The sequence below is a fragment of the Hydra vulgaris genome, chromosome 03 (assembly GCF_038396675.1).
Source record: "Hydra vulgaris chromosome 03, alternate assembly HydraT2T_AEP".
Taxonomy (NCBI): Eukaryota; Metazoa; Cnidaria; class Hydrozoa; order Anthoathecata; family Hydridae; genus Hydra; species Hydra vulgaris.
In genome coordinates, this window is record NC_088922.1 from 47,791,307 (window position 1) to 47,802,911 (window position 11,605).

At 32.1% G+C, this 11,605-nt stretch overlaps 1 protein-coding gene across 1 annotated transcript; it reads left to right on the forward strand.

Annotated features, from left to right (window-relative positions):
- Positions 1-483: 483 nt before the first annotated feature.
- On the forward strand, positions 484-1,415 carry LOC136077756 (ARL14 effector protein-like). The gene is made up of 2 exons (XM_065791942.1): positions 484-774; positions 892-1,415. Exons 1-2 carry the CDS (start codon positions 513-515, stop codon positions 1,287-1,289), a joined length of 660 nt encoding a protein of 219 aa, XP_065648014.1. The 5' UTR covers positions 484-512; the 3' UTR covers positions 1,290-1,415.
- The last annotated feature ends 10,190 nt before the right edge of the window (positions 1,416-11,605 follow it).

The window sequence follows — 11,605 nt, forward strand, 5'->3', positions numbered from 1 at the left end:
TTTTATTTTTGCATTTTTATTTACCGTTTTGGTTATAATCTCCATATAGAGATTATAAAAATAATTTCTCACAAAAAAATAATAATTTCTCACATAAGTATTATTATTAATACTCAAATGTTAAAACCAGTTGCTCCATTTAATTAATTAAACAAGAAACCAGAAACTCATTTTTATTTTAAACTAAATAAGTTGTTAATACTAAAAAATATTGAGCACACAATTCTAAATATATTGCTGGTATGATATGTAGCTACCAAATGTTAAAACTTAATTATAATGTTGTATTTTACAAGTTGTTGCTTAATACCAGAAGAATTGAGATTCTTAAAACCACATATGATTACACTTATTTAGTTTAAAATAAAAATGAATTTCTGGTTTCTTCTTTGATCAATTAAATGAAGCAATTGGTTCTAACATTTGAGTTTTGATTATAATACTCATGTGACAAATTATTTATTTAATGTTGGTTTTAGAAAAATAAAATATTGAAATTGAATATTTTTATAATGGCTGGAACATCACAATGCTTAGTTGGGTTGATTTTAAAATCAAATTGCCACAAGCTAACGTTTACAAACCACATTGGAATAAACTTTTTTCAAGATTTAGCTCCAGATGAGCAAAATTTAGTTGCGCTGAGGTCTGGTGTTTCTCTTGTTTTGATTATTGACTTATGTTTTTATCATCAAAAGTTCTATCTTGAGAAGTTCCCTGTGTTTCAGAATAAATGCTGTGATCCGCTGTTAGTTCACAAAAGACCGTGCAAAGGTTAATAAAGCTTGTTATAAAATTTTTTATAAATGTTACTTAGTCATAATTTTATGTTCTTTATGTTTATTAATACTAGGCACATTTTATTTGATTAAATTACATTTTTTAATTTAGCATCTCTCAGAGAAGTCACGTTAAAAACCATAGCTTTAAACAACAGGTTCAATATTGTACCTGGTCAAAAAATTTGTACAAATTGCTTAGTCAAATTAAAAGCTTCCACTGAAATTATAACTGATAACATTAATATTGCTGATGATTACACAAATGAAAGTATAAATAAAGAAAACATATTTCACGTTCAACAAGAAGCTGATATAAATAAAAACAGACAAGAACTTTCTGATTGTCTTAGTATAATTGGCGTGTCACCAGTCAAGCTTCACGGAAAGCCATTTGCGAATTGTATGAGTATTGGGAAAAAAAATAATGAAAAAAAAAATGAATATATTCTTGATTTAGAAAAAAAAAGTTGTTCAGTTCAAAAAATTGTTAGTTTTGATAAAAGATAAACTTGAAAAATGCTGTTCATTTAGGGACAAAATTCAAGTATTGACTTTGTGCCCACAAGAATGGTCAATTGAAGCAGCTAGTGAGTATTTTGATGTTTCAAAGTATCTAATAATAAAATCTAGATCTTTACCAAAGAGGGAAGGAGTTCTTGAAATTCCACAAACTAAGTAAGGTAAAATGCTGCCTGATCAAATATATACTTTAGTGAAAAAATTTTATGAAGATGGTGAAAACTCTCACCAGATGCCAGGTCAAATGGGTTTTGTAAGTGTTAGTTGGAAAGTCCATATAAAAAATGTGACTATTTTTATCAAGCTTAAAAGAGTTATTTGTCTCATTTAAAGTTCTATATCCGCATGTAAAGTTAGGTTTTTCCAAGTTTTGTGTTTCAAGACCTAAATGGTGTGTTTTGCCAAACTCATCAGGAACCCATTTTGTGTGCGTTTGTATCTACCATCAAAACATGAAGTTAATTCTCCTACCCATTAAAATTGATTAGCATGAACTGTATAAATTTATTATTTGTGATATGCAAAACAAAGAATGCATGTTAAATCGATGTAAACAATGTCCAAAAAATACATCTAAATTAGAAGAAAAGCTATTCGAACTAATAGGGCAACAACATCAAAGGTATAAACTTTATTTTTATTTCAAGTGAAAGTTTGGCTGAAACAAGATTATTACCATCTGAACGATTTAAAAATGTAAAAACAATACCAGGAACAAGAGACTTTCATGAATTTATTCCTGTATGTCGAAATGAAGTTAAGATGTGATACTGCAGTGATGACACAATGCCTAGTTTGACTAACACGTTTAAAAATTGTGAGATGCAAGGTGATGTGCAAAGTTGATGTGGAATTTAAATTTATGTACCAACATGGCCCTTGAATCTTGAAAAACATTTGCTTGCTTCTTTTTATCAATTATTACTCAGAATCGACAGTTTGTGTATGTCTATGATATGTATATGACAATATATTTCATTTGTTAAAAAAAAATTACCTAATTTTGTTTTGTTTTACAGTTCAAAGAAAAACAAAAAAATATTTATAGTTCACTTATTTGTATAAAGATTTTTCAATTCATAAAATCATGGAATTCAAAGATTTAATGCGTTTTGATATTTAAAATTGAGTTTATTTATTTAGGGGTGTTCAGAAAAAAAAATGTTGAATTTGAAAAACCAAACCCTCTAGATTTGAAGCAAATATATTTAAACTTACAAAAAATTTCAGCACCATTAAACCACTCTTTCCTTGCCCTCAAAGCACATGTTTGGAAAAAAAAGACCCGAAAATGATCAAAAATAGATTACGTTAAGTGTCTTGAGGGCAAGGCTAGCGTAAATATTTATAATAAATTTTTTTTTCAGAGTTTAGATAAATATCTGTATTTTTGATTAAAAAAGTATGGTTTTTTTCTTTCTTCTCAAAAAACAGTATAACTTACATTTTAAATCGGTTAAAAAACGTTTATAATGTGGTGCGGCGTTGTTTTTATAACCTATTCAACAATTAAATTCAATTTTTGTTATTTAGATTCATAATATTATATATTTTCATATAGTATATAGATTCAAAATAAGAATAGAATTACTCATTTTATGTACATTTATTACTTGTAATATTTTAATCAGAATAAAATAAAATACTCCTTAAGTTATGACTTAAGGAGTATTTTATTTTATTCTGATATAACTTGTCTTCAAAAACCACACTTCGCATTTTTTTTTTTTAATTTTTTGCAAAATTTGGAGATTTTATTGCGAAAAATATTCCTTATGTGCAACATCAATGATATTCTGAAAAAATCAAACATGTGCCAAAGTACCTTACATCATTAGTAAATACGCGGTTTTCAAGTGGTCTTTAAAAATAAATCATTAACACTTAAGAAATAAAAAGGTTTTTCCAAATTTACCAAAATCGTTGATTTAGTAACATATGGTTTTTGCATATCACGATTCAATATTACTTATCAAATCAAAAAAAAAAAAAAAAATTTAATATTTAAAAAGATTTTGTAGAAGTTTCTTCTATAGTTTATCTAATTAATCTTTCTTTTTGTTCGTGTTTTGTTTCTTCGCTAAGTAGGAACGATTACCAGATAATCTTTTTTTGGTAAGACTGGTTGAACTTTTTCTAGAAATCCTGAAAGCAGAGCAAACTCTGTCAACTGATATCAATCTGTTCTGCTTTTCCTCTTTGTTGTTGTAACGATAGGCATATTGCTGCATCATGCTGACGGCTGTTTCCGAATGGTCATTGACAATAAAAAGGCCATTAGCATAACTTTCAAAAATTTTAAACGAAGACTGTGTATTAGGTATATGACAAAGAAACTTTTTTCAAAATTTTAATTTTCCTGATGTTGCATTTGATGAACTTTTACCAATAGATCACTGTTTTGAGGTTTATTTCATTGGATCACAAAAAACCTCCCGCACCTAGCACCTCACCACTTTTAACTTTTTCGATTTTTCACTTGATTTTGTTCCCAGTTCTTACTTCCTTATGCTTGACTTTGATTTTTAAAACTGTAAATATATAATGTTGTATATTGTATAGCTGTTCATATCATTCAAACAATTTTTGTTTATTTGCAGTATTAATTTGCAAGATCTGCTGTTTAGTGCTTCTTTTTGAAAATATGTCCTTTAAAAGTAAAAAGTCACAATCAGCAGTGGAAGCAGCTGGTGAAATGTGGACACAAAATTTGAAATCAAGCACAAAGCGCCGTCCTAATATACTACGGGTAAAACAGGGTATGAGCGAAAAATTGTGTAAAATGCCTTCCAACAGAGATATCGTTGGAAGATTCTTGGGACTTTTTGATGAATTGAAACGACGACATGATCGACTAACAAAAATATCCGAGGAATTGATGAATCTTTGGCAGAAGATTAATTTTCCTGTTCTTTCCAAACAACAAGTGTCTGCTAATATTGACAAACTTATCACATTTGAGAAACACAGAAAACGACCAAATGCAGTATTTGAAGAAAATCTTGCTCATCTGTTTGATATAACAAAACCAGATGGAAATTGGCTTTGAAGTGAGGACAAACAACTGTACAAAATACAAATTGAATCAGATGGCAAGGTGGGATATATAACTATGAAAGTGGCTCCTATGTCAACAATCCATTCATCAAAAAGGGCCAAAAGCACATCAGAACCCTCGACAAACCAAGCGGTTATCTCCGTACCACTTTCCTGCGATAGTGAGGATTCTGAGGAAGAAAGCAGCAGTGGTGACTCGGAGGCAGTTCCAGGAGAATCTCCCAGAAAGCGTGCAACACGCCAGTCAACTAAGTCTGCTGCAAAACTAGTGTCTAGTCACTCTTTGTCAACCAGAAAAACGTCACGGGTGCTTCAAAGTCTGGCTAAGGATGGAGTTTGTGTCCCAACACCATCGCAGTCTGGATTCTGGCGTCGAATAATCAGAGATGCAAAACAAGTTAAGAACCGCCTCATGGAACTGATCTCTGAAGAGAAAATTTCTATGCATTTTGATGGTAAGAAAATTGACAAGACTGAGTACCAAGTTGTGCGCTTGAAAAATGACAAAAGAACATTAAAACTTGGCATTTTGGTTTGTGACAGTGGATCCTCTGCAAACATATATAAAGCACTACAGGACCTACTTGATGATTACAATGCATGGAACAGTATTCAGATGATCATCTCTGACACAACAGCTGTAAATGCTGGTGGCAAGAATGGAGTTGTAGCCAAGCTTCAGAAAACATTTCGAGACAAGGGATTCGATGAACCTCAATACATCGGCTACCAACACCACATTCTTGATCTTGTTCATGAAATCCGACATGTGTTGGATTTCTTTTTTCCTATACAGTCACAGTCGCCTAACATTGTCTACAAATTTATTGATGAGATTATGGAGCATTATGATGATTTAAAAAATGCCTACAAGGGCACAGCAGTGGTAGCAGAGTATGAGAACCTTGGCTGGAGAGATGACTTTAAATTTCTTTTTCAGCTTTGTGAGGCATACAAGTTTTACAAAAATGAAGAAAAATGGCCTCGTATCAAATGGCACAAGCTGCCATCATTGCACAGTGCCAGGTGGAACTCAAGAGGCATTTTTGCACTTATTGCATTTTTCATTCTTCCAAACTGGCGAGAACAGCTGAGGATAACTTGCAATTTCGTTGTAACTACATGGTCACGCGCCTGGTTTTCAAACCAGCACTATGCAGAGGCGGCTTATGAAGACCTGCTGTCAGCAATATCCCAACTTTATTGTTCCAAAGCTGTGAAATGCTTCTCTACCCACTGGAAGAAGGAACCATCAGTGCTTGATGTGCCTCGATCCAACATAGTAGCCGAGAGAGCTGTAAAGTTGATAGAGGACATTCGTTCTTCTTGCAGAACAAACAAATATCTTAACTGTAAATTTATTAATACTAATACACAAATCTGAAAGATTATTAACATCACTACAAATGCTGTAGGACAGTGTAGGTACTCATTCTCATGTATTTCTCATGTGTATTGTATATAAAGCTGACATATTATAATTAATAGCCTTTGGGCCGCTATGTGTTGTATGGTTAAATATGAAACTGTCTTAGGTGCGGGAAGTTTTTTCAAGGTATGGTGAAATCAATGTCATTTCTGTGATTTATAGGCAAAAGTTCATCATTTAGAACTCCAGGCTAATTGATTTAAAATTTATCATATACCTACTGTGTATGCCAGTATTGCGGTAGAAGTGAAAGGCAGTCTTTCATTCTTTCTTCAGTTAAACCACTTAAACTAAACATAAGGTAAGAAAGCTCATCTACCAAAGGGGCTAAGCTCGGTGGATCTTTCTCAGTAGTAGAATTTTTCTCTTTTCTGTTGTCTTTCTTTTCTTTGTTTTCATTTTTAAAGTGTTCGGTTTTAGGCATTTTAAATAAAAGAATTGCAGCTGCAATTTTTTGTTTTTCATGTGAAGACAAATCTTCATCCAATAGAACTAGTGGAATCAAAGGTGAGTCTAAGTACCAAGTGTGCTTGTTAAGCAAATCAAGCACAGCATCAACTGCTTTTGGATTCCAACAAATATCTTTAAATTGAAGGATCTGATGGAAAGCTTTAAAATCTAAGTTGGGGGCCTTTGACACATTACTCGATTTTAAATCCCACTTGGCATAAAACAGACCACAAACTCCGCGATAAGCTTGATTTCTTTTTTGAAATCGTTGTTTTTTTGAACGAAGTCAAGTTGAGAAAACAAAAGCTGCATTTTCAGATAGTAAATTAAAATAACGAAATGTTTTATGAGAAATATACCACTTATTACTTTTAATTGTAAAGTTTTAATTGTAAACCTTTCTACTAAATTTCTTATCTACTGTCCCTAAAAAAAACTTACTTTCTTCTTCCTGATCTTCCAAAAACATCAAGTTTTCGAGCTTATCCTTGTTAGACCTTTTTTTGTCGGTCCTAATAATGTTCTTCAAATCTGACTTGTCTACCCAATAAACCTTTTTTAAGTAATTCTCGAAGTTTTTCTAATTTGTTAAATCTTTAGAAGAGCCTCTTTTTTCGTTTATTTTTTTAAATTAGAATATTGCTTGTCAAGTTTAACAAGATTTTTGAATAGTTAAGTGTCATTAACAACTTCAAACCCTGCTTTTATCCAGCGTTTCTTAACCTCAGCTTAAACACAGTTAAAATGCAATTTTTCACATCTTTCAAAATTTTTACGAAGCAAGCACGTAACCAAACTGATTTTTTTGGTGGTTTTAGGCAGTATAGATTGCAGGTATGCTAGATGCTGTAGAATATCCATGCCTGTTGGAAGTTGAATATCTAAATGCATATTTGTTTTTGTTTATTATATTTTACTGAGATAATTTAGATCACTCTCTATCTTAAATATATAATATACATTAAATTGCTCAAGTTTCTTAAAAATTAGAAATTACCTGTAACTTCTGGTTTAGCTGCTTTAATAATAAACAATTTCTTTTTTTATTAGATCTTAACTTAAATTTGTTTTCGAACTCGCTCTTTTCGTTTCCTTTATAGGGGAGAGTCGCTGATTATGGACCACTTTTGTTGCAGAGTGTATAATTCACTCACTTTTGCTTAAATAGTTAACTTTTATATTGTAAACCACTTCTTACCTTCAGCTGAACATATTATATGAAGCTTGTAGTGGTTGATTTATTAATAATTATAAAATGTGTCAAAAACGTAAGTGGTCCATATTGGGGGTACTTTAAGCTTGTGCTCCAAATATGGACCATTGAGGTTCCTATTATGGACTAGTTATAAACGGTTTGACTTGGTCATTTAAACAAATTATATACACACTAAAGATAGAATTATTAGAATATAAATACTCAAGAGTATGTAAGCTTCTAATTTTTAACAGGTTTTTAGATGTCCTTTTTGTAAAAAAAAAAAAAAGTTATTAAGTTTAAGCCAGCCACCATTTATTTGATTTTAATTCTACCAGTCTCATGCACATGTGTACATACACTCAGTTTTATTTATGAAGTGTTTTACTATTTTAACATTTAGCACACACAAAAACATGAATACTGATGTGTAATAATGTTTCAAAATTTATTTACAAAGTTCACAAATAAAGTCACAATCTGAAGTTCCTGCGCATTCTTCATGTGCCCATCTTTTGCAGGATCGACAGCATATCATATTTTCTATGTTACATTCTCCACACATAAAACAAAGCCATGAACTTTCATTTAAAATACTGGTACTAGTTGTTGAATTCATTTTGGGTTTCTTACATTTCTTTACTACTTTTTCTTTAATTATTTTTGTGTTTTTGGACTTTTTAACTTTTGTGTTTGTTTTTGGACTTTCCTGTAGGAACGGCTTTTTATATGGACTTGAAGTAAGAATTTCTGACTGTTCTTTGCGACACTTCCTTTTGCCTGCACCCTTTGGGGGAAGAACAGGGACCAGTCTCTGAATTGGAGACAAAGCCCGGATGTAAAAAATTAGTGCGTCATATTGCCCAGAGTTATTTTCAAACATGGTGTACTTCACTGTGATGGGGTTACCACTATGTTTTTCACCATACATCAGCACATTCCTGTTTGCATTGTGAATCACAATTTTTGTTTTCAGAAGACAGGAGATCTGATTTATCTCCCATTCTCCCACAAACGAGTCTGGTTTGGCAATGTGAGCAATACGCTCTTCTAACAAGTTAAATTGAAGATGCTGGGGTTGGTCAGCATTTAAGGCATCCCCGTGCATGTCAACAGACAATATTTCCAAATTAGATATTAAATGGCTAACAAGCTGATTACGAAGTGAGTCAGCCATAGCAGTTTTCTTCAGATGAAGCAGTTGACTGACCAGCTTGCCGTTTAATCGCTGAGCTGACTGAAGATCTGGTGTTGTGCACACAACAACTGACCTAAAAAAACATTTCCCATCAGAGTAAATTGGGATGAGCAAAAAATTTTCCAGCACCTGTGGCAGAACTGTTTTGGAATGGGACGTTTCAAAAGCCAGTGACACTGGGCGGGTCACATAAGTTGTTGGTTTTGGAACCATCTCATCCATTATGCCTGGAAGTGGTGGCACACCCTCTTTGTCTTGTGCTGTTCTAGTTACACATACCAATGCTGGTATCGAAGCTTCCTGGGCTTGTGCTGGTAATGTCCCTGATGTAAGTGGTGAAGACAGCATGGTCTCGCGGTTTCCTTCTTGAGAAGCGAATGGTGGCGCATAATCCTGAGGTTTAAAAACATCTCGTGAGCATGGCCAAATTCCACACGATGCAAAACCATTAATTGCTGTTGACATAGTAGCAGCCTTTGCATATGCCAGATGAAAAAGATTGGCCACCTGATATGAACTCACTGAACGTCCTGGATTTAGTCTCAGTCATTTTTCCACCTCCTGGTCGTAGTAGACTTAAAGGGGCTTAAAAAAAGTTTTATCCAGAGGCTGCAGTTTGTGTGTTGTGTGAGGTGGAAGTGACAACATTATGACACTGTTGTCAATAGCAAGCTAAATGGCCTCAAGATTTTTAGTATGGGATTTGTGGCCATCTAAAATAAGTAAAACCTTATCATCTTTTGTTGGCTTCACATGACTGATGAACATTCTCATCCACTGTACGAAAAGTTCAGAATTTATCCATCCTGAATCAGAACATGTTACAATGCTGCCTTCTGGTGCACCATCTCCCAGTTCATCAGGAACCCGTTTTCTTTTGAATATAATCATTGGTGGAACATAATGTGTTCCACCAGCATTTACGCAACAGACAACTGTTGTGTTAACACCCCTTTCTGCACTGGCTATGCTACCTACCTGTTTTTTGCCTTTTAGGCCGAGCACGCGCTGGCATTTCTTTTGCACGGTTGAAATACCAGATTCATCAATATTGTAAATGTTATTGGCCTTGAGGCAATGATCTTTTATTAAATCTTCTAGTAAATTAAAAAACCTGTCAACATCCCCCGGTTGAAGCCGCTGGCTCGTGACATGGAAGTAGCTTCTGGTTGGCGGAGGCAGAAGTCAGGGAACCTGGTTAAAAATTTGTAATACCACTTTTTCCCAGCTTGACCTTTATCCTTATTGAATGGGTGATTTAAACCCTTGTGTTCTGCAACTTCAAATCCCAGAGTCATTAAATCTTTCCTCGACATTCCGAAAAACATGGCCTCCAATTTTAAAACTAGGTTGTGTATTTCTAGCTCAACATCCGCAGGAAGGATAGTACTGCTGCCTAGCTTTTTAAAGCCGTTAGCAAAATTGTTAGCATTATCATATATTACAACATATTATATCTTAATTTGTGTTTCATATTGTTACTTATAAAATTACAAATATTGTAGTTATAAGTTAAGAACATATTCTTTTGTTTGGTAATGGTATTAAACATACATAAAATGAGTAATTCTATTCTTATTTTGAATATATACTTTTGCAAACTATATTATGAATCTAAAAACAAAGATTGAATTTAACTTTTGAAAAGATTATAAAAACAACGCCGCACCACGTAAACGCTTTTTAGCCGATTTAAAATGTAAGTTATACTGTTTTTTGAGAAGAAAGAAAAAAGCCATACTTTTTTAATCAAAAATACAGATAATTATCTAAACCCTGAAAAAAAAGTTTATTGTAAATATTTATGCTGGCCTTGCTCTCAAGACACTTAAAGAAATCGGTTTTTGGTTATTTTTGGGTCCTTTTTTTCCAAACATGTGCTTTGAGGGCAAGGAAAGAGAGGTTCAACGGTGGTGAAACTTTTTGTGAGTAATTTTAAACATATTTGCTTCAAATCTAGAGGGTTTGCTTTTTCAAATTCAAAAAATTTTTTTTTCTGAACACCCCTAATGTAATTGGATGTCATTGATATTTCAGTTTTACACTTAAGTGAAAATACCTTTTATTTTTTTGACTAGCTCTGAGTGAATATACCTGTTTTTAATATTTAAATATTTTTAATTGAGTTCATTAAATATGCATATTGTAGTTTTACACATAAGTGAGAACTCTTACTTTCTGGTTGTGCCTAATCATAAATACCAGTCAATCTTCTGTCTCAATCTCATATACTTTTAATCAAAAATAAAAATTAAATTTTTTAAATTAGTAAGTCGAAAAAACAGTTGGTTTTTTCTTTTTTTTTAATGATATTTATATATACTTTAAGAATATGAAGTTTGAAATATATAGATCATAACCTTTTCTGTAATTCTTCTTAAAGTAAACACGTTTACCTTTAAATTTTATTAAGAACGCCGATTTACTCTTATTGATTTATTAATAAATATAAAAAATTATTATTTCTTAGTATAATTTTATGCTTTAGCATCTAATGATATGTGAAAAATTTCAAATTACGAAATAATATAGTTAAGGTTACAATGTATGTATTGACATTTACTTGTTACTAAGGACGTTGCTAGGGGAGCGTGATAAGTAAAAATGTTATTAAGTTTTAAATTTCAAACTAGCATAACTTCTAAAATATTCCGGTATGTTTAAAACAACTTTGGCGAATTCTTTTTAGCGTAGTTAAGTATCTTTGTTGCAAAAATTAAGTCATTTAGAGATAGCGGGTTATTTTTTTGAAATTTTGTCGTTGTACTGACACAGAATTACCCATACAGTTTAGCATATTTACAAATAACTTTATTATTTAAACTTTTTATGGTTCGTAAATATTCATTGATATTAACAAAACTTTTTGTAACTCTTTATGGTTTGTAATTCTTTATTGACATTAAATGAAAATACTGTCACTACATCTTGTTTTAAATCGTTTAATAAATAGCCAACAAGACAACTTTCAATAT